This window comes from Coloeus monedula (genome assembly GCF_965178545.1).
Source record: "Coloeus monedula genome assembly, chromosome: 1".
In the NCBI taxonomy this organism is placed as follows: domain Eukaryota; kingdom Metazoa; phylum Chordata; class Aves; order Passeriformes; family Corvidae; genus Coloeus; species Coloeus monedula.
Window position 1 is genome coordinate 4,181,201 of NC_138781.1, and position 23,756 is coordinate 4,204,956.

General features: G+C 47.6%; 1 protein-coding gene across 1 annotated transcript; it reads left to right on the forward strand.

Annotated features, from left to right (window-relative positions):
* Positions 1–1,784: 1,784 nt before the first annotated feature.
* On the forward strand, positions 1,785–22,903 carry VILL (villin like; the record flags this gene model as incomplete). The annotated part of the gene is made up of 19 exons (XM_082282584.1): positions 1,785–1,859; positions 3,334–3,408; positions 5,420–5,616; positions 7,508–7,616; positions 7,938–8,048; positions 9,445–9,644; positions 9,732–9,810; positions 11,161–11,259; positions 12,808–12,961; positions 13,958–14,058; positions 14,327–14,464; positions 14,999–15,157; positions 16,013–16,192; positions 17,122–17,267; positions 17,966–18,110; positions 18,440–18,628; positions 20,330–20,398; positions 21,284–21,547; positions 22,790–22,903. The coding sequence occupies exons 1-19, from the start codon at positions 1,791–1,793 to the stop codon at positions 22,901–22,903; spliced, it is 2,598 nt and encodes an 865-aa protein (XP_082138710.1). The 5' UTR covers positions 1,785–1,790.
* Positions 22,904–23,756: the final 853 nt, after the last annotated feature.

Below are 23,756 nucleotides of genomic sequence, written 5' to 3' on the forward strand. Positions count from 1 at the left end.
TTGGTTACTGAGGCCATGTTTTTGTATTCAGTTTCTGATATTCTTGTACTCCACAGCTGGTTAGTCAGGACAACATTTAGAACAGTGTCTGTCTCCTCTGTGGACACTGAAATACCTTCCTAGATCTGGCTTTTAATCTCTGTGGGTGTCAATCACCTTTCTGGGAATTGAGGTGAAAAATGTCTTTTTTTGTCCTTGCTGTTTGTCTTCTTGCCTGGAAGCTCTCTGGAGGAGCTGAGAGGGAGCTGAAGGTGTCTGAATGTGTTCCTGAGGCCACATGGACTCAGTCTCCAACAGTCCTTCAGCTCTGTCTGTGTTCAGGGAGGAATGAGTCTGACTCCTGCTGCTGAGCACTGCCAGACTGTGCCTGCTCAGGTAACAGAGAGGTGTTGGGGCTGTGCTCAAAACACCCCTGGAAAAACCTGCATTGCTCTATACCTGTGCAAGGAGCTAGGGTCTGGCAGCTCTGGGCTGTGGGAGATCTGGATGGACCAATGCTCCTGCCTGTGGCAGCATTTTTTGTTCTCTTACTTGGTGTGCAAACTCTCCAGGGTGACCAACACTTGTTACGCCTTTGTGGTGCCACGTGCAGCGCATCCCTCCACGCTCTCGTAACACGAGCTGTCAACACCTTCTGGCAGGGACCACGTCTCTGCTCTTCCCCTCCTTCAGAACAACAGTGAGCTGTGTTTTCTCTCGGGGCTGGGCCTGGATTTGTGAGCAGGATTGGCTCACAGGGGCAAGGCTCATGTGGGGTGTGCCCCTAGACAAACACAGGCTGTCCCGTGGCCGCTGAAGCAGAGTCAGCTCCGATGGGATGTAACTCCACGTTTTTATGTACATTTCTTGGGGGTTTCATTCACTTCAGGAAGTTGTCCTGCAAACAAGCTGGGTTCAGAAGTTGTTTCTTGAGCAAAAACCTCAGCAGCAGGAACAGGGAGCATAGCTAAGGATAGTGCTGCTGCTTTTTTTTCCCCCCACAACTGGTAGATATGATAGAGGATGGATGGGAGACGTCCACCCATCAGAGGGGCAGCTGGAGACACCAAAACCATCTCAAATATTCTCAGACACCTTTGTGGGGGCAACTTGAAACCTGCTTCTTCCCCATGCAGGCAGCAGAGTTTAGGAAGCTGCTGGGCTCTGTGTAAAATGGACATTTTGGTTATTGACTGGATCACTGTGTGCTCTGCTGGCTGTGCTGGCTGTGCCTGCAGGGAGCTGGGAGCCTGGTGCCCTGCCCTGAGATACCTGCCTCAATTTAGACCTGAATCTTGTCCTGAAGTAGAAAGGCTTCATTCCTTGGGCTCCCAGTGCCCCAGGGCCAGGGGACCTGACCTGACCTGACCTGACCTGACCTGACATCCAGTGACTGGCCCAGGAGTGCACAGGATTCCTGGAGGTCCACCCGTGTCTCCTCCACCCCTCGTGCCATGGTGGGAACAAACCAGTACTGATGTCAGGTCCCACACCCCAGTGGATCCTTTCCACCTGTTCAAATCCAGGGAAAACAATCCCCCACCCAAGCAACAGCGTCCTATCCAGTGTTTGCTGGGCTGTGATCCCACACTTGGCTTGGCCCTTCATGAGCATGGATAGCCTGGGAATGGGGGTTCATCCCACCTAACTGTTAATAGCAAAGAGACAGAGACACTTCAAAGTGTGGATTATCTGTATTAAACCTCCACTGATGGTGTAAGAAACCCAGCTGACCAGCACACTCACTGTTACATCCAGTTATATGTTTATTTTGTTTTTTTCTTCCTTTGCCTTCTAGCTCAGACTGCAGGATGACAGACGGTGACACAAATCTCCCAACCATCGAGAGAAAGCTGGGACTGCAGATATGGGGCATAGAGGTAGGACAAGAGCGGTGCCACATGTCCTCTGAACATCTGTGTGTGTTTATGTTTTAAGAAAGATGAATTATTGCAGTAATCTGTGTGGGAAAAGAGGGTCCTACAGATAAGATACAGTGGGAAACAGACTCAGTGTCTCCCCATGAACGTTCAACATGTTATTGTTTTGGTTTCCTGCTCTGTAAAATAGAGATGATAATATTTACTGAGGAAACGGGAATGTGGTGGGACTGAAACCATTCCTCCAGCACTGGAGGCTTTTCTCACCCCTTTTTGGAGCCAATGCAAGGCTGCTTTAACACACCAGAAGCTCTCTGTTCCACCAAGAAGATGGGTTATCCATAGGCAGCCTTAGTCTACACCAGCAGCTGCTTGAAGACACCTATTTTTGCAGCAAAGGCATTCTATGGAGTCTCTTTGTACTTCTTCCATGCCTTTCCTGCTCTGTGTCACTGCAAGGAGAGATCCTGCAGCCTGTGAGGTCACCTTCTGCTGGTGATGGTGTCTGATTTTGGACTGGAGCCAAGCTGGGCTCAATTCTGTCTTGTTCTGGCCCAGTTCACCAAGAACATTCCCTTGCCATGAGAACGGGTTTAGGCTGAGGTGCAGAATCCACTCAGGGAAGCAGTGGGAAGAGGCTCCAACATCGCCAGGTGATATTCTGCAGGTCACAGCTATGTTCCAAATATCCCAGGGCCTTCACCTTCCCATTTCTCTCCAAAGCACTGCACTGAGCTGCTTTCCAGAGGATCTGTAATTAGAGCCGTGTGGGTTCACAGGGGTCAAGCTGGTATGCTGGGAAACAAGTCGGGCCAGCAGAAGAATGCGTGTCTCCAATTTCAGGGAACCACAGAGCCAGCTCCAGCCCAGGAGCTGCCTGTGGACCAGTGGGTGGCACATCCAGACACCTGCACTGGGCAGGCATGGCTGGTTAATTATGCACTTGTGCCAGAGGAAGTCTGCAATTAGGGTCTGGAGGGGTGAGGGACCCATCAGTGTCCTCAGCTCTGTCTTTTCTCAGCACTGCTGGTTGTCCTGAACCCCTGGCAGAGTGGTTATCCTAACAAAGTGCTGGAAGTTGTCCTTGAACTCATGGGCACTGAGTAAAAACAGTGCCCAAAACTAAACCTAGGATGAGATGTGCTTGCTCTCCTGCGAAATTCCCTACAAATGCAAGGTCTGGAGCACTTCAGCATGACCTCCAGGTCCAAATCCACAGGATTGCAGAAAAGCAAGGAGACTAAAATATACTTGTCAGTCTGTCCAAGCAAATTCATAATTTCCCTTCTCACCCCTTAGTATTTTGGAGAGTCCCTCCAGAAGTGGCTTTTCCCAGCTCACACACAGCCCTGCTTCTTCCTTCTCCAACCTCTGTCACCTGAGTGTTTTGTGCACCCCAGCCTGTCCTGTTTCACACACACCAACTTCTGGTTCTTCACTTTTAGCAATGACCCCAACTCTGATCTCCTTACAGAACATGAAGATGGTTCCTGTACCTGAAAAAGCTTATGGGACTTTTTTTGAAGGAGACTGTTACATCATTTTGCACGTAAGTAAGACAGCAAACACTGGTCTCTGGTGGGCAACTGGTTCGACCCTTTTTATTTAGATTTGCCTGGGTTCCTAGGTACCCTGTCCTGTGGGAAGAGCACTGCTGAAGTGGTTGTGCGTGTGTGCTCGCCATCTAATCATGGATCTGAATTTCACGTGGCTGTTGCGACAATACTGTCTGTTTAGTAAATCAGAAGTTCAGAGGAACCATTAACTTAGTAATTCATTAAAACTGTTTATCTTCCAATCAACTGAGTCATGTCCAGGCATGGCAAAATCACCAGTACATTCCTGGAAAACTCAGTCAAGGCCCACATTTAAATGGTTTATGGGAGTCCTTGGGGGATGTGGGATGTGACCAGCTGGAGGGTCTCATTTTTAGCAGGTGATATGGGATATGAGGATGTTCCATGTCGTGTGTCACGTCAGCAGCAGAGGCTCTGCAGCCCATCTCACGTCCCCATAAGGACTCTCCATCAGCCCCACCCAGATTTGATCCACATCTACCTGCAACCAGCTGAACCTGGGCTGGCCAGAAGCACAAGGGACTGCTGAGAACCAGCTCAGCTCTGTGCAAACTGCCTCGTGTTCTCAGATGTTGGCAGGAGGATGATGTGTTGCACTCACCTCCTAAAATCCCTTCCAAATCTCTTCATCTGCATAGAGCAACCCAGGTCCCATTGTACCAAAACCCATCCATATGGTGGAAACCAGCAGCATTTCCCATTTCCTGGTCTGAGTGTGCCTCCTGCAAACATCTCTGCCAGTGGGGAGGCAGCAATGCCTCCACTGCCCCACAGGGACCACATGCACACCTGCCATGTGCCAGGATGGGAAAGCAGGCTGGGATAGCACCACAGGATGAGTCTTCTGCTCAAATTCCCCACACACGTGCCTTTAAGGTACCTTCTGAGTGCTGGAAGCCTGAGTTACAGGCCCACAAACATATGCTTAGAATACTCCTTGCAGGGAGCTGAGAGTGTAAATATGGATTTTGAGGCTCACAGGCTCAGCTTCTGTTGCAACAACTTCTCCAGGCAGAAGAGCCCTTAATCAGCCCACCACTCTCCTTTTCCTGGAAGACGGGATGGTAAAACCACTTTGCATTCTTCTTCTTCACTGGAGTCTCCCCAAACAAAGATTGTCTGTGGCACAATGGGACTTTGATCATCTTCAATAGCAATGTATTAAATTGAGCAATTTTGCCACAAATTAATTATCTGTGCCTGAGGAACAGAGCTGTATTTGATTCAACTCCTTCTGCTGTGTTTCGCTGTGGTATCACTGCACAAAGCAAATAAACAGAACTTAGTGTCAAATCCACCTTATAAAATGAGCCTTTATTACCTTTCCCAGGTGTCCACGATGGGATTTAACACAGTGGGTGCTGAAAAATAACTGGCACAACTCAAATAACACTAAGCACACCTTCTTCTCAGCCTGCTCGCCTCCTTTTTCTAGGCTGCTGGGTTTTTTTGTAATGAGATGAATCCCAGCATGCACACACTGGCTCAGCTTCATTTGGAGTTATGTCTGTTTTGCAAGTCAGCAGGAATTCCGAGGCAGTTTGTGCTGCTCTGTCATGTGGTGTGAGAAAGACAACAGCAAAGAAAGGGTAGCATCTGCAGGCAAATAAATAGCAGTGTGCATTGCATTTCAAAAGGTGATAAGTGAAAAGAATCTGCTTTAAGTCTTAAAATCTACAAGAGCAGGACAAGATGAACACATTAATTTTTGTAATTGCACAGGAGCTCAGTTTTCCTTGATAACAGGAGTTATAAAAGAATATCAGTCAGAAACATCCTTCAGTTCAGTTTATAGAATCCATAAATGCTCTGCTGAATAAAGAGAGCTCCAGGCCGAGCTCCCAGGGAGTACCTGAGGCTCTGTCCTCTCTCCCCGTGCTCAGGAGAAAGGCGGAACTGGGGAAGGACTCTGTGGTCACTTGATTTCGAAACACAAAAATGGGCTTTGTCTTCATCCTGACTTGTCCTTCCCACCTCTTCCAGACCAAAAGGACCTCCCGCGGCTCCGCTGTGGATCTGCACTACTGGATTGGCAAGGATTCCTCCCAGGATGAGCAAGGGGCCGCGGCCATGTACGTCACCCAGCTGGACACGGCGCTCGGGGGCAGCCCCGTGCAGCACCGGGAGGTGCAGGGACACGAGTCTGAGACCTTCCAGAGCTATTTCCGCAACGGGATTATGTGAGTAGCTCTAAATGACCCGCAGGCGGTCGTGGCCCCTGGGGTTCCCCCAGCTTCTCTATGTCTCAGAGCCATCCATAGCTCAAAAATGTGAAAAGTATAGATCAGCACTGAGGTTGGTTAAAATTCAGAGCAAAGAATTCCCATTTTGAAGGAATTATTTATACCATTGAGTTTGTAGCCGTGGCATTCTCTTCCACTGGTCATTTTCCCCGATATTTGCAGAAATTGCATCTTAACCTCCCTTTTGTTCACCCCAGGGTCTTCGTTCCTCTCCTCCACAGACTTTCAAGTGCCCATTCAGAGCACTTCAGACTAATATCCACCTTGAAGTGAAGTGCTGATTTGGCTCATACTGGGAAGGAAGTGGAAGGAAAGTTTGAATTTCTATCATTTAAAAGATACTGTTGAATATATGATATGTTGATATATTGAGTCCAATCCCAGGGTGTTTGCTCACTCTGGGGTTTTTGGAAGGACTCCAATCACTGTCCTCCAAGGAAGATCTTCATTGGCAATAAACAGCCTGAGTGCCTTGGTTTCAAACAGCTGAAGGAAACTCCGATGAAAACCCACCCCGGGTCAATATCCTCCATCCCAGTCTGGCTGGATATCTCTGTCTTGTGCATCTCAACAACCTCTCATGAATCTCCTCAGGACTTCTGAGACAGAAAAGTGCTTTTAGCCTCATCTTAAAGTAAGGGACAATGAAGGACTGAAAATCAGACTCTTGAAATCAGTCTATTTAGAAACCTATCTGCCTCTGAAATCAGCATGAATTAGAATTCATCTGGGTCTAAACCACATCCCTGTGGTCAGTCAGGAAGTCTGAGGCAGAATGAGAAATTAAAGCGAGCTCTTTCCACACCTTGGCAGGTGGACTAATCACCAGAGCATTCTTCTGTGGATGTTTTACACCAGGCCAAACAAGTCTAAAGTGCTGTGAATCACATTTCTGACCACAGTAGCCAGTACCTTTCCAGCTACAATAAAATACATCTATTACCCACATGGCAAAAACTATAATCAACAATTGTCCCTTTTTTCCCCTAAATGGCAATTGCATTGTGTCAATTATTACTGCAGTGTGAACAATGGATCTGTTTTCTAAAATGGTCTAGGATATGTAAGAGTGGATTAGACTTGCCCAAAAAACATTAAAAGAGCTCTGGGACTTCCTTTGGGGTTGTGTCCTCTCGTGATGTGACTGTGCAAAGTTGCCACAAGAGAGGGGATGGCCTTGTGGCATGATGTGGTAATAGTGCTGACTGTGGCTACTGTAAAGTGTGGTGTTCAAGGATGGAAGAAAAAAATTGGGAGGTAAAGTCTGAGAGACAGTGTTCTGTACCCGTTCACAGTTTTGTTCTGCTTCTGGCAACAGTTTCGTGTCTAAGCTACCTGTAATAGAAGAACTATTTTGAAGAAAACTAAATTTTAGCCGAAGGTTTGTTTTCTGCCAAGTCTGTTTCATATTTTAATTGAATGCTTATGGATATTTCAATTTTGGGATGCCACTGCCATGGTTAATGGGATTTTCAGTTTGGCTGTGCTTTGTTTCCATTGCCATCCCTGACCTGCCTGTTCAGTTTCTCCCAGGATGTTTAATGCTTGGAATCGATGACCTTTAAAGTTTTGTCCAACCTAAATGATTTTAAGATTCTGTAATTGTGTGCACAGCAGCAACACAACGCCCATAAGAGGCAGACAGACACCATGATAAGGCTCTGAACAGCAGTGAGGCAACACAGCATTTGCCACTGCAATTTTAGGACTTTGAGGTTATTTTTCCTTTAGATTTTTCAGATGTCGCCAAAAGCTTGGGATGTTCTCAGAGGATAGAGGGGAAGGTATTTTCTAACCAGCTCTAACTCTATTCTCTGCTACACAACAGCTACAAGAAGGGAGGAGTGGCTTCAGGATTTAAGCATGTGGAGACCAACATGTACAACATCAAGCGTCTTCTTCACGTCAAGGGCAAGAAACATGTGTCAGCCACAGAGGTAAGAAGAAGACCCTGCTCTTCTTATGGACCATTTCTGCTTCCCTTTCCTCCTACACTCATTTTTGAGCAGATTTGCCTGGTGGGTATCTCATTTCTGCACAAGAACTTCTATTTCAGGACAGTTTTCAAGTCCTCACTTGAGGGTTTGCTGTTACCAAGAGAGAAGCCACTGTGCTCAGTGAAGAGCCAAGTGCCAGCAGAATGAGCACTCACTGCAAAACTGTTCTTACATCCTCAGGGACAGGTTTGCCATGGCTGTGACATGGCAGCTCTCCTTGTCCTGCCCACTTTGCCAAACTCTCTCATTTCCCTGTGTCAGGTAGCGCTCTCCTGGGACAGCTTCAATAAGGGAGATGTTTTCTTGCTGGACCTTGGTAAAGTGCTGATCCAGTGGAATGGACCCAGCTGCAGCATTGCTGAGAAATCCAGGGTGAGTACAGGTGAAAGTCACTTGGTTTAAGGTGGCATTTTTTGATGCTTAGGGAAAAAAAATAATAAAGAAAAAACTCACAGTGTTTTCACAGCGAAAATCTTAAGAGCAACAACATGGATATGAGCAAGGTAAATAATGATAAATTTTATATTTGCCCATCTGCTGGTTCTAGAGGCCTATGGAAGTGCTTTGCTGCATTTCAGGCCTCAGGTTGGGTTTCACAGGCAGCCAAGAGCACATCACTAGTTCCAGCCCCAGAAAGTCATCCAGCTCCCTCTGGAGCTCATCTCTATCCCTCTGTGCCCTGTAGTTTGCACAGCATAGGGTTAGAAAGTCAGCAGCTCCAGCAGGGTTAGCTGCAGTAACCACCCCAGGGTAGATTAATTTTAATTTTTTGTTTACAGAATCAACAGGAAATTCCGGCTTGGTCAGTATGAGACAAGCAGGAGTGCATTACCCAGGTGCTGATAGGTCAGATCTATAGCTCTTGAGGCACTTTGCAAAGGGATCATTATCCTTATTTTACTGATAGAGGAACCAAGACGCAGAGATATAATGAAGCAGGATATGACAGTGGGTCATTAGCAAAGCTGGTGGCCGAGCTTGTGGACATTTTAATATTAAAAGGCGGGTGGGTCTGCTTTGTGCGTGGTGTCCCTTGATGAACTGGGAAAGGGGGAATCTCCACAGGGAATGCCATTTTTGGGGCACAGTGAAGATCCTGTGGATACTGAAGAAGATAGAAAGCAATCCTCAGCACAGGAGGGGGAGCAGGTTCATGGCTGCTGGGTTCATCTCAGGCCTCAAGCTGGTCATTCCCTACGTCTAATAAAGAGAGGAATCTTTCAAAGCTAATGCAGTAAGAGTCATGGAACAAAAAAAAAATTCAATGGAAAATGGAGATTTCAGCCTAATTAGCTGCTTGACATTTCACACTGCTTTTTTCACAGAAGACATCCATGTTTTTTGAACACTTGAAACATTTAAGTGTAAAACGTCACCGCAGGGCAGCCGGGGTCCTGCAGCTCTGCAGCATCCTGCCTCGTTGGCCTCAGCATGTGTGCATCTCTCCCCCAGACCATCCCACGAGACCACTGGACCTGCTTGTGTACAGTCACCCTCAGGCAGTGCCTGTTGTGGCTCCCACACGCCTGTGCCCTGCAGGAGCCGCATCAGCAGCGGCTACAATCAGCAATATTTTCCTATGAGTTAGTTAATAACCAGGCATTACAGACATATCTGCTTCTTTAATAGCTAAATTTGGAGGACACTAGGAGCTTCAGAGAGTGTGATAACCTGACTTGGGCTGTTGGTTCTCAGTCATTTCTTGGGGTCCGGGGCTCGCTGAATTTGTGGTGTGTGTCAGGACTTACCCCTGCGGGTCCTTGTGCAGGGTCTTGCTCTGGCTCGGAGCATCAGGGACAGCGAGAGGGGCGGCCGTGCCCAGATTGGCATCATTGACAACGAGAGGGACTCCCCGGACCTGATGCAGATCATGAGGATGGTGCTGGGCGAGAGGCGCGGGGAGCTCCGCGACAGCATCCCCGACACCAAAGCAGACGAGCTGCAGAAAGCGAACGTCCGGCTCTACCAGTAAGTGCTGGGCCATGCTCCAAACCCCATCCCTTCTCACAGAGGGCTCTGTGGGGTCTAACTCAGCTCGGTGGCTCTGTCTTGCAGTGTCTATGAGAAGGATAATGACCTGGTGGTGCAGGAGATGGCCACCCGGCCCCTGACGCAGGATCTGCTCCAGCACGAGGTGAGAGAAAGCCAGAGGGGCCTTTCCAGCGAGAAAGGGAGGCTGTGGCTCACTTTGTTTTCAGCTGAGCACCTGTTTTCTGGAAATTATTGGGCCTTCCATCACTAGGACAACTTAGCCCTGCTGTTAGGTTAGGACAGCTTAGCCCTGCTACAATCTCAGCAGCCGGAGGTAGGTGGTGTGTTGAAGCTGTTCCAAGAAGAGATGGCAAATTGATGCTCTCAGCCAAGGATTATATTAGCTTGGCAATCACAGTGAGGGAGAGCTGCATACCAGGAATAAATTCCAGATGGAATGAAGGCTTCTTAATATCTGATGTTCAGGGATAGCCTTCCCTCTGCTGACTCCGAAGCAAATAAATACCCTGCTCACAAAGCCAGGGAGATTTGTTTTCCTGCTGTATCAAGTGGCTGGTCTCAGTGACCCACCCTGGAAGGAGATTTCCATGACAGACCCTGTGTGCAGAGTTTTTCAGAAAACAGAAGCTTTTCCTCTGACTAAAATTTGGCAGAGAATTGCTCATCCTTAATTCTCTGCAGTGCAGACCAGCCTATTCCAAAGCAGCATTGTGCCGCAAGCCTCCTGCTCCCCTTTTCATCCTGATGTCAGCCTTGTTAAGATCTCAGCCTCCCTTTGCAGACATATGAAGCCTTTGTTTTTCCTTTCATAGTTCAGTTTGAAAAAGGAGCAGCCTTTGGTCCCACAGCGTGTTTGGAGCACCATCTCTCTGCGGTGGGGATGGGCTCAGCACACACCTCATCCCCTTCGGGTTCGGGTCCTGCTGTGTTCACAGCAATGCAACACTTTCAGCTCCAGATCAGGGATCTAAATGAAGACAGACTATTCATGTCTAACTTGGACCTTTCCTGCTCCTTTAGTAGCAGATTTGGGTGTAAATGAGCACCACCAGCAGCAGGCTGGGGGTGATATTTCAGCATACACTTCTCCTGGTCCCTTTTAGAGGTGGTGGTGGTTTTGGTTTGAGAACTTCTTCTTTGAGGTGGTAATAGCCAGTTTTGAGCAATGCCTAAGAAAAATACATACTTTATAATTACAATTATAAATCTGCAGCCTGGGCAAGATGTGCCCACACCTGTGAACCCCTGCCCTGTGGGGTTGGTGGTAGCTGTACTCTATTTATGAACCATGATAAATTCATCTTCTGTTACTTCTGATAATGGTTGCACCAGGGTTAAAGCTCTGCAAGGCAGAGAAATGAGCTAGATATACATCTAACCTAAGTCTTCAAGAAGGATCCAACCTGATCAGGCTACAAATGATGAGCTTTTCCTGCACAGAGCTTTTCACATATGGTTTTTTCTGTTTCCTGTTTTTTCGGTTTAACCTCAGGACTGCTACATTTTAGACCAAGGTGGCTTCAAAATTTATGTCTGGAGAGGAAAAGCCTCCAGCCCAGAAGAGAAAAAAGCAGCATTCACTCGAGCTGTGGTGAGTTGTAATATAGTGCAAACAATGTCGTGGGTGGCTGATATGTGCTGATCTAGATCTGACCACTAATTACAATTAAGTGTAGGTCTTGGGGAGCTGGCCTGTGTAATAACAGAGAGAGAAGTTAAATGTCTAGGGGAGGCATGATGACATAAACACAAATTTGTTAGTCATCAAATTGTGCTAGGACTAAGACCTGCCACTAAAACTAAGAAAAAAATGGTTAGAGAAAATAAAGTATAAAAGGAAATACTTTTCTACGTGGTAAATAGTGAACTTCTGGAATCTGTTGGTTCAAGGGATGATGGAGTCAGAGAGGATCAGCAGGGTCAAGATGGGATTAGACAAATTCATGGTCAAAAGGTGGGTAAACAGATATGAAAGGGGCTCTGACATCCATGTGTTATTTTCTGTCAGAGCATTCCTCATCTCTTCCTCGCAGAAAAATTAGCCTCAAGGGAGCCCAAGCAAGTAAGGCATTTGGTATTTTTTTACAAGTTGGCATGCTGAAGTGAAGACTGTGGGGTAACATAACTTCTAATTAGCCATTTACTTATGGAAGGACCATAAATGGCCTCATCTTCCATGCAATCTAACTAGGAGATAATGAATTTCAGTGGTTTCACCTTCAGTAAGGTCCTACCTGGAGACACCCAGCTTCAATAGGATTGCAGCTATTGTCTCAGAGAATAAAAGCTTAAAAAAACTCTGCCTTAAAACTTATCTCACTGTCCTCTGTGCTCCTTTCAAGAGCTTGACTCAGGCTCGTTTTAGTAGGCAATCAGCTCTGCCAATTCTGGCCCTGAGCTACACATGTAGAACAAAAGATATGTCTTTCTTTCAGCGTGGCAGGTGGGAGGGATGGGAGGACCATCTGCTCTGCTTTTCCTTGGGGGCAGTGTGTGGTTGCAGCTTTTACAGCTGAAGCTGGATGCTCAGAAAGCCACAATCAGGCTCCTTCCCCGAACCACTGCTGCCAGCACTGCACCTCGGGTCATCCTGGAGCCTGCTGAGATAAACACAAGAGCGGTTCCCAAAACTGAGCAAGGATTTTGGCATTGTGGCAGAAGGCAGAATATGTTCTTCACACTCATATTGTATCAAGCACCTCTGTTGAAGTAGTCTTTTAACTCAGTAGTAGCACTATTGCAAAGAAATGATATGGGTTTGGGGGAAAAAAAAAGAAGAAAAAAGATTTGTGAGAGTTTAGTCCCTTCAGAACAGACTTCATGCTCTGGGGCGCTTAGCTGCCTCCACCCCTTCACTCCCATGCTCGCTACCAGGCTACAGGCAGGACAGTCTTCCTGGCTTAGAGAGGGAGAAAAAGTTTAGAGAAAAGAGGTAGGGGTAGGGTTCAGTCCCCTAAAGATACTACTGCAAGAGTCTGCTGTCACCTCTGATTAGTCTGAATGCAAGTCTTGGGTGAATCCTGGCCTGTATTCAGTGAGGGATGTTCACTCTTGGGGCTGGTTCACGTTGACACCCCACCTCTTACATCTGTAAAAAGCTCACTGTGTCCCCACTAATGACCTTTCTGAACCCCACCAGGGCTTTATCCAGGCCAAAGGCTATCCTTCATCCACCAACGTCGAGGTGATCAATGATGGAGCAGAGTCAGCCATGTTCAAACAGCTCTTCCAGAGGTGGACAGAAAAGAATGAAACACAAGGGCTGGGCAAGGTCTACACTACTGGCAAAATTGGTGAGCACGTTGGTCCTGGGTTTGTCTTTCCTACCTGCGCTGAGCAATAGCTGAGGGAACATCATTCACATCAGCTGTCTCCTGCCTTCAGGATCTTGAAGTCTAATACACATTCTCCTAGTGCCTTGTATTTTCCATCTCCTTCAGTAGATGGAAAGGGTTTGTGATCTCAGTAACATTCAGCTCTGCTGAATTTTCTTATATGAACGAAATTGCCACTTAAATGTAAATGTTGGCAGAGAGTCACTCCCCTCTGAACAATTGTATGTAAGATTCCCTCTTGCAGAACTTCCAAATTTCCTTTATAAAGGGCTAATGCTGAGCCTGATAAGGATTTCTGCTTTAATTTACACTGGCATCCATCCGATCCCCTCCTGGTGTCAGTGGAACGATGCTGTATTTGCACCGGGTGTAAATGGTGTATTTATCACGCTGCTGAAGGGAATATTGCAATGCATTAGCCCCGAAGACTAAACAATTCCAAAGAGAGAGAACTTGTTGATGAATGATGGGGAGGTGACAGAGATGCTGAACATCTCCATCAATAACAGCCTGAGAGCCACAAATCTCTTTCCCTTGCAAGTTCCCTCTTTTCTCTCCATCTCTGTTTTTCTCTGTGCTGTCCATCAATACTCTCTTTCTTTGCCATGAGCTGGAGAAATGTAGGCATTTTATTTCTGAAACCAACATTTTAAAAGGAGGGAAATGTTTATAGATTTGGAGAACAATTAAGAATTTCCAGTCAGGAGGCTATGAATATTTTTACCAGCCAGCCATCACTGGAACATGCTGTATGGCCAATTCCCGCCTGTAACAGGTCAACACTGAAATGTGTGAGCTCTTGCATTTCCCAAAATCAACACTGGTTTACTGGGGGCAGGAGTGGCTTCTTGCAAACCTGGGCTGTACAATGGTTGTGTGTGAGGATGATGGGAAGGATTTGTGTGGTTTTGTGCATTCACTGTGTTCTTATTTTTATTCTGCTGACACACACAGCCAAGGTGGAGCAGGTGAAGTTTGACACCACCCAGCTCCATGCCAGACCAGAGCTCGCAGCTGAGCAGAGGATGGTTGATGATGCCTCCGGGGAGATTGAGGTGAGACAGCTCCTTTGGCTGACAGAGGGTACAGCAATCAGCCTGTTTCCAAGCTTCACTTGATTTGTTCAGCTTGGGGGAGACTGAGGATGCACCTCATGGCAGTTTACAGCTTCCTCACGAGGGGCAGGCACTGAGCTCTTCCCTCTGGTGACCAGTGACAGGACATGAGAGAACACCTGAAGTTTCAGTGGTGTGTTAGCCAAGGGGCTGTGCTCTGTCCTCACCTTGACTCCACTGCTGCTCACTGAGCTGTTTCGTTCCCTAGGTGTGGAGAATTGAGGACTTGCAAATGCAGCCAGTGAATCCCAAGACATACGGGCAGTTCTACGGGGGTGACTGCTACCTGGTCCTGTACACCTACCTGAGGTCAGGCAGACCCCACTACGTCCTCTATATGTGGCAGGTAAGTCAAAGCAGAGCAGAGGGTACTGTGCTGTGCCTGCTGTACAAGCCTAAAGCTGAAAGAAGTAATTGCAGACAAAAACCCCAACCCAAGCACCCAGAAGAACTCAGATACCCTTTGCCCATCAGTTTCAAATACCCCAAGCTGTCCTTTGTAGGCAGCATGGACATTGATCCCGAAATGGCATCGGATTGAGCACTGACGAAGTCAGAAAGAGTGAAGGATGATGGGGCTCACAGTGCTGAGGTCAAACTTTGGAGTCAGACTGTCCCTTAAAGCCTCACTTCCTGGAGTTTTGAGGGTATATGAATATCTCTGCTTTCCTTTTTAAAGTATATTTTCATGCAGAGAGAAGCTTTAAAAATGGGGCTTTAAAGTCTACAAAACCAGAATGCCAGTGAAATTTAAAGATCAGGAAGTTTTAACTCTGATCTCACAACACTACACACTTTGGGATTGGCAAGATGTTGGATTGTGAAGAGGTTTGTACCCTTGCTGTCATCCCACTGCATGTTTCACCTCCCTGTCCCCCAGGGCCGCCACGCCTCCGTGGATGAAATCACTGCCTGTGCCCTCAATGCCATCGAGCTGGACAAGAAATATGGGGATGAGGCCGTGCAGGTGCGAGTGACAATGGGCAAGGAGCCCAGGCACTTCCTGGCCATCTTCAAGGGCAAGCTGGTCATCTACGAGGTAACGTGGCTTTGGGAGGTGGGAGCACCAATGATGGCTTGGCAGCTGCAATGGAAATAGCCCAGTAAAAATGGGCTGATATTCAGGAAAGGAGCCTGCCAGCTCTGCACGGGCTGGCAGAGGGGACATTTCCAGTACTTCCCAAGCAGTCTGAACACTCTTGCTGTAAACACAGTCCTGGACTGACCCAACTCAGTTGTCCACCCCTGAGCTCCAGCAGTGATGTGTGATGTTAACTCCATCCCGAAATACTTTGCAGTTGTAATAAGGAAGTAATCCTGTGAATCATAGATGCTGCTGTCCAGAAAGGCTCCTCCAGAACATCCTACAAACCTGATTTGAATTGTCCTTGCCTGAATTACATCACGTAACTACCAACCCACTTCACTTTCTGCCTTGACTGCTGACATCTGTGGTGGAGAAATTCCAAATGACTGTGGGAGAGGGGGATTGCCCTCAGCTCTCAGTGTTGGTCCCTCTATATGGTTTCCACAGCAGATGTTCAGCTAAGATGAGCACAGGTGGAAAGCAGGGTCCAGCTGCCTTGCCCAGTTTGCATGGCAAATCCCCTACAGACTCCAAAATCTGGTCACATTGATCTTGAGGATCTTGATGGGAACTGGTCAAGGCTCAGTAGTCAGGGAGAAATGTGGGAGTTGTGCCATGTGGGTTTCATTCTGACCTGGAATCAGCAGGTGTTTGGATTTCTTTGCCTGCTCAGTGCAGAACAATGGTCCATCATTGCAACAGTGAGGAGGGCTGCAAGCCCCAAGCCTTCCTCAAATCAGTCACACCCTGCATCTGTGTGTCCTCCTCACCTCCCAGTACCACCCTTCCCTCTCTCTCTCCTTGCAGGGTGGCACGAGCCGGGCTCAGAAAAGCTCTCCCGAGCCAGCGATCCGCCTCTTCCAGGTGAGGGGCACCGATGAGGTGAACACAAAGGCCACAGAGGTGCCAGCCCGAGCTTCCTCCCTCAACTCCAACGATGTCTTCCTGCTGACCACCAGCCAAGTCTGCTACCTGTGGTGTGGGAAGGTGAGTCTGCAATGAGACATGGGGAGGCAGCCAAAGGAATCCGGAATTGCTGAGGTGGAGCTTGAGTCTCCTGCCTCCACTAGGTCATGGAGGTGAATCCTTGGGCAGGTGGCCCATTAATTCGGTGGAGAAATGGACTCAAGTTGCAGCAGGGGAGGTTAATATTAGATATTAAGAAATATTTCTGCACAGAGAGGGATACCAAGTATTCAAACAGAATGCCCAGGGAAATGGTGAAGTCACCATCCCTGGAAGTCCTCAACACGTGTGGATGTGGCACTTGATAACACGGTTTAGTGGTGCTGGGTTGGCAGTTGGACTTCATGATCATAGAGGTCTTTTCCAAACTTCCTTATTCAGTTGACAAATGTGCACACAGGAAAGGGCTCTGTCTGTGGAGGGTCAGCAGCAAAAGCCCTCTCCACAACAGTAACCCACGTTGGGGTTCGCCTCACCACGTTGTAGTTGTTCACACAGCTTTCAGGTGAATGAACCACCCCACATTTTCCAGCTGTAAGAAATCAGCCAGGATGAGAGCAAATTAATTTCTCTTGTTTCAGTCATGTGTGCCAGGATGAGATGGTAGATCAAACCAAAGCAGAGAAGTTGTGGATTCCCCATCCCTGGAAGTGTTCAAAGCCATGAATGGCTGGATATGGCTTGGAGCATCCTGTTCGAGTGGAAGGTGCTCCTGATGATCTTTAATGTCCCTCCTACCCCAAATCATTCTGTCATTCTGTGAGTTTTGCTCTAGGTGCTGTTGGCTGCACTAAATTTTCCTTCAAGGACTAGAAATGGATTCTGAGTGATCAGCTCAAGAGTATTCAAGCAGGTCTAAAGCTCTCCAGAGCACTAAACCAGCTTTTCCCCATGGATAAGTTCTGCCAGTCTGTCCTTGACTCCACCTCCATCTTTTATCCTGAACACAGGGATGCAGTGGAGATGAGCGGGAGATGGCAAAAATGGTGGCTGACATTGTTTCCAGGCGTGACAAGCACACCATTCTGGAAGGACAGGAGCCTGCAGAGTTCTGGGAAGCTCTGGGAGGCAAAGCACCTTATGCCAGTGAAAAGAGGTAATAGTGACCTGCTTGTTCCTCTGGGCCTGGCTAGGGGACATTAAGCAAGGCATCAAAACTTTGCAGGAAAGTGAATACTTTGTTACTGTGTCCTCTGTAAAGGGAGCACGAGGCCAGAATATCACCAAAACCTTGGTCAGAAACCACACCAAGATGTTTCTTTCCTGGCTTTTTGGCCAGGAGTTCTCCTGAATGAGGAGCTACAGGTCCAAAGCCTGCAGACAAGGGTGTGCTACATTCTCCTTTTCCCCCAGTAAACTCATCCCGTATGTCATCCTAAGAACTGCAGGAACCACATGCTCCATTTCCAGCCATTGTCATCAGCAGCCCCAGGAGAATCATGATACTTAATCTGATTTTTAACAACATGGATTTCTCCAGCCCTCTGGGCAGGTGATTGTTTCCTTTGCAAAAAAGTGATCTGGTGTGGCTTTCACCTGACGTCAGGCTCATTGCCACAATGAGAGAAGAATTCTGCTTTTGTCCTCCTTGGATGCAGAAAAAATTATCTTTAAAAATCATTAAAATGCTCTGAGAATCCCCTGAAACCTGATATTGCTGACTTTCAGGCTTTTATGCCATATTCCACCTCTTCCTTCAAGGCCACGACATGTAGCTTCAGGGCCCTGCAGTAAGCCAGGAGGGAAAGATTTCCACCTTTCTTGCTTTTCCCCCCCCTGCCATGCACGAGGCAGGTTCCAGGAGCAGGTCACACACTACCAGCCTCGCCTTTTCGAGTGCTCCAACCAGACAGGTCGGTTCATCATGACGGAGGTGGTCGGGTTCTGCCAGGAGGACCTGGATGAAGATGATGTCATGCTGCTGGACACGTGGGAAGAGGTCAGCAAAAGCCTCCTCCCCTTCTCCCCAGACATATTTTCAAACAGGTTGTGGCTTTAGTTGGTGTTTATTGAGTTGAGTCTCGGCCCATGACTGGTTCCATCTACCTTGAAATGTGTAAGATATACCTGAGATATTTTTGCTCCATGCCTGTCTCAAAGGCAAAATCTTCCTTGGCTGGGGGTAAATCAGGGCTCAGAATCACAGGGAAATACTGGGAAAACACATTTCCGATCTTGTCTCTGCTCCCATTGGCAGGGGAGAACAAACAGCCACGTCTTCACAGGTTCTAAAGGCTCACTGACCTTCAACACCTTCTCCCCTTGCAGATTTTCCTTTGGGTTGGCAAAGCCTCCAACGCACAGGAGAGGAACGAGGCGATTGCCTCGGCCAAGGAGTATCTCAAGACCCATCCAGCTGGGAGAGACTTGGCCACTCCCATCATCCTGGTGAAGCAGGGCTATGAACCCCTCAACTTCACAGGATGGTTCAACGCTTGGGACCCCTACAAATGGAGTGTAAGTTGCTGGAAAAGCCCTGTGGTGCGCTCGTGTTCTCAGTGGTGCCTAGAGGGTGTTGTTGTCAGTGAGTATATGATGCATGGACTCAAACCTCACTAGGACATGTCCTGAGCTTCACAGAACCATGGAATGGCTTGGGTTGGAAGGCACCTTAAACATCATCCAGTTCCAACCTCCTGTCGTGTGCAGGGACATGAGTTCCTGGTGCTGTCTGAGCAGCTTCTGCTCCTTCACCAACAAAATATATCTGTTTGGTCAAACTGAGGCTTTTGTAAATGTAAATAAATGTGCCTGAACTCAAAATATTCACATTTTTATAAATATTAGGCTCCAAATCAGGTTTGCTATTTCAGCCAAAAAGAGGTGGGGACTACAGGTGGTAAAATCAAGTTCAGAGAGAAGACAGACGCACCCCACATCATAAGGGAAAAAAAAAAAAACCCTAACCAAACCAACAAGAGATCGTTGTTGAAAATGCAACCACAGAGGCAAATTTATGACCCAGCTTTAAGGGCAAACTGTGGAGAAATGAAAGATGTGAGCAGACGGGTCTCGTGTTCGGGTTTGTGGAAAACCCATCAGAGCCCAGGAGCTCCTGAGCAAGGTCACCCTTGGTTCCTGCACACCAGCCTTCAAAAGCAGAGTTACAAATACCAGCTCCTCCCTGTATGGAAGCGGAAACCTGCCCCAGAAGATGACTGGGAAAGAAAAATTCCTTTCTCCCCTCTTTCCCTGGGACTTCACACTGCAGGGAAGGATATTTTATTTCCTGTATCTGGGTTTGCATTGTCTTTCTTCCCAGTCTGTGTGGTGGTGAAGAGCCTGTCTTGACAGCTGGATCTGAAGAGATAAGACAGCAACTCGCAATGACCCTTAAAAATACGTTGATGCTTAGAACAAAGGTCAAAACTTGTGGGTTTGTTTTATTTTTTTTCCGAGAAACTGCTGAAAAACAAGGATACAGTTCATAAAATATGTGCCTCTAAAAATATCCCCTGTAGGCAGCTTCAGCAACTACAGAGAAGCCATCCAAACTGTTGACATCCCAGAAACATCTGGTGTGTGTTCTTTGCTCAGTTTTGGGTCTAAATCTGTTTTCTCTGCAGTCCATGTGTTTACGTTGCTTGTGCTTGTTGGGAAACTTTGTTGAATGATTCTGTGAAGAACTGACATCTCCTGGCTGCTCAGGAAAACACAGTCATGAGCTTTGCCAGTTTATCTAGCATATTCCATTTTTTTTAAATAGGAAATAAGAGGTATCTGGTAATACATGGCACCTAATTACAAGAAGTCAGGACTTGAGGCTTTGAAAAAATCTGTTTTATCTAAATTAATCAGGAAAGGGGAAAAGAGGAATATTATTTCAGGCATTGCAAGATTCATCTAAAATATAAAAGATTTAAACCGAGCAGTAAATATTATTTCTCTTCATTTGCCATCGGCTCTAAAGTCTTTAAGTTTCCTGGTTTCACCTGTTATTGTACAACTACAAAGGCTGAAGTCCATTTTTTTTCTTTGTTTTCAAGTGAAAGCTCAGATTCTGGCAGTCTCCTGATTCCAGGGACTGAGGTTTGCAGGAGCTGCCACCTCAGTGGCCGTCACTGGTCTGTAAAATTCATGATCTCTTGAGCCCATTACAGACCAGGAGTGTGGGCTAAAGGCAGCCCGTGGCTCTCACAGCTCTCTCTTTCCCTTTAGGATGGCAAGTCCTACGAGGAAATGAAGAACAGCCTGGGAGACGTGTCAGCCATATCCGAGATCAAAGTGGTGAGTTGTGTCTTGGCCATGCAAGTAGGAAACACCTGGGTTCAAACACCACCACATCCCCCAGCCTGTTTGCACAAAGGAGAGGACACCAGGATCAGGGCAGGGATGAGAGCCTCAAGCTTCCAGGGTCAGAGCTCCTCTGCAGGAAGCAGAGGGAGATGTGATAAATTACCCATAAATACACCCAGACCTCCTGGGCCTTTTCCAGTCCTCCTCAGAGGCATCTGTGAGCAGGATATTGCCCAGCTGCTTTACTGAAAAGCACATCAAGGTGTGTGCAGCTCAAAGAGGGTGCAGTTAAATGTTTTGTGAGAGTTTGCAGTGGTGGAGCCCCTGAGATCTCAAGCAAGGGTCCCCGATCAAGAAGGGCATAACCCAGTGGGGGATCCTCCAAAGCACAAAGGAAATGAGGTCCCAGCAGTCCCAAATGCCATTGTCACATGGGTCAGTTCTGCCCTGGGCAGGGTCAGGATGAAGGCTGGAAGGAAGTGGCAGGTTTGGATGAGGACGGATGGCTCATCAGGGAGGGGCGTGCAGGTAATTTAGTCATTTTAGACATGGTAGACATCTAACCTCGCCTTCTGTCATCCCACATGTGCCTTCCCCTGATGTTATCTTGAGAAGAATGAGACTGCTGTAAGTATCCTCAGTTCTTTGTAAGAGCTCTCATTAGTGTGTGCTTTTAGCAGTCCTAACACCAAGGTGTAGCATTTACAGAGGCACTGCACTAACGCTTTAGTTGGGACTTTCCCCTTGCTGCTTCGGAGCTACAGGCAGTCTGTGCCAGAAGTAGTCCCCCACAACCCCAGCAGAAAGATCCTGGGATCATCCCCAACTTGCTCTGCCAGAGCATCTCATCCTGATGTGTTTTCCTCCATTTGTCAGGACCTGAACAACCTCAGCCTGAACAAGAGGACCCTCAGCACTTCCAACCTGGCTGGTTCAGGTACAGCAAGTGCCTCTTCAGAGTACAAATCTCACTTCAGCCACAGTGACAGCAACAGCTACAGCAACAGCAGCAACTACAACAGCAACAGCCTCAGCAGCCCTGCCATGGTGCCCAACGGGGAAGGGATTTACTCCCGAGAGGTGCTGATGCACAGGACGGTGGATGAACTTCCAGAAGGCGTGGATCCCACTAAAAAAGAGGTGGCAGCATTGCTGGTTTAATGCCTTTCTAACTTAACCTGGAACTGGCTAAGTGTACTTTAGACTACTGAGTCCTGCTCAGACTCAAGGGGACACTGGCAGGACACACAGGTGTCACCAAAAGCAGGAGCTTTGCGTGAGGAAATTCATAGAATGGGCTGGGTTGGAAGGGACTTTAAATATCATTTAGTTCCAACTCCCTGCCGTGGACAGGGACACCCTGTGATGGTTTTAGCCTAGTTGAAGTAATTATGGGGGTTTTATGGCAGAAAAAAAAAATTAAGTAGTAATTTTTAAAAAATGTTTTCATCTGGTAATGTTGTTTTGCTCTGCCACCCAATCTCTGTCCTCACAGGGACAGGGGGACAAGGTGTCACAGCTGAGAACAAAGCCATAATTTGCATTTTGCTTGAGCTGTAGGTAATGTTTTCATTTGAAACTCCTCCCAGAAGGGATTTTTTTTTTTATTGTTAGAAAGCTTGCATTTCATCAATTTTCAATTTCAGAAGAAAGGACACATTCCAGATTTTCTGTCAGCCCAAGGATTTTGGCAATGTCTGCAGCTGAATCCAAGCAAGCTGATGGGAGTTACAGAGGGTAGATTGCCTCTACTCCCTGTAATCCATGTTTGATCAATGTTTTGCTCAGCAAATCTGGCAAAGGCCAGCACCCACAGCCAGAGTCATGATCCACAGCTGGGCTCTACATGAGTTCTTCTACCCAAAATGCCAGGAAAAATCTCAACCTCCCATTCCCACAGGGCCTTTCTCAGTATCCCTGACGATCCTGCTTCCTGTAAACCATGTCGTTCCAGCAATGGGAGTGAACATTTCCAGTGAATATTTTAGGGGAGGCGAGTGAGCAAGGGGAAGATGCTTTCACTGTGAATTATTACCTAAGGAACCACCCAAAACTCTGGCCAGCAGAGCTTCCCTGGTGGACCACAAATCATCCTGGCCACAGTATGATTAGCAGGGACTAAATTCCAGCCAGAGCATGCTAACTGCTCAAAACCAGAGCATCTCTTTGGGCTGGTGGGCTTTTATTTCCCTGGGAAGTGGGATGTGGAGCAGTTGCTGGGATGTTCCACTTCCCACCACGAGGACAGGGAGCTGAACAGGAGCTGTTGGCCTGGAGTAAGAGGTCAGCACTGCCACGGTGGGGAGGGGATGCAGCCTATGGGGGTGTCCCAGGCTCTGCAAAAGCCAAAGCTGACCTGTCCTTGCTCTCTCCTCCCTGCAGTGCTATCTCTCCGATGCTGAATTCCAGGACATCTTTGGGAAGTCCAAGGACGAGTTCTACCAGATGCCCAAATGGAAGCAGCAGAACGAGAAGAAACAATTTGGACTCTTCTGAGACCGCAGGGGGCATCCAATGACTCTGGGACCAACCCCTGCTCCCTTAGGAGCTGCACAGAAGACGTGCAGGCATTTGCTCAATGATCCAAACCCAGCACCCCAATCCAACGCAGTTATTCCAGCAGCCACTGTTCAGGAGATGGCTCCTTTCTCCCTGCAAACCCAGAACCCCAGGAGGCAAAACCTTTTTCAGGAACAGCTTGACAGGACGTTTTTGCCTCTTCCTGACACTTTATTGCTGATAGCCACGAAGACAAGTGTGTGCCATGCAACAGCGTTGTAGCCTCATCTTTCCTCTCCCTTTTGCAAATTGCCACATGCACAAGGCCATGATCTTCCTTCATTTGTAGAAGTTTAAAATTAGTCATGACAAAGGCCATTTGCAGCTGCTGTGTAAATTCTGGGTGGGGAGAAGAGAGGGAGGCCCTAAGAGGATGGAGGGGGACCCTTGAGGTCAGGAAAAAGGTAATGGAGTAGCCAGCTGCCCAGTGGGGTAGTCTGTGGAGTGACACGATAGCTCTGCCCCTTCTCACGTTGTAGGAAAACTACTCATCAAAAAACAGCAAGAATCAGTTCTAGATTAACATGCATAGCCCAGGGCAGGTAAAATACATGAGAACCTGGTTTGGGGAAAAAAAGCACTTACTATGAGCATATTTATTAGCTGATCTATTGCAAGAGGATGATGGCACTAAAGGCTAGACACAAATATCGATTTTTGACTGCCAGTCAAGACTCTCTCTACTTTCTTCTCATTCAGACAGCATCTACAATCTCACCTGGCCTCCCTGACCACACCCAGGTGAATGTCAGAGTCCATCTGCCCACAGACCAGAGGCTCAAGGAAGCCA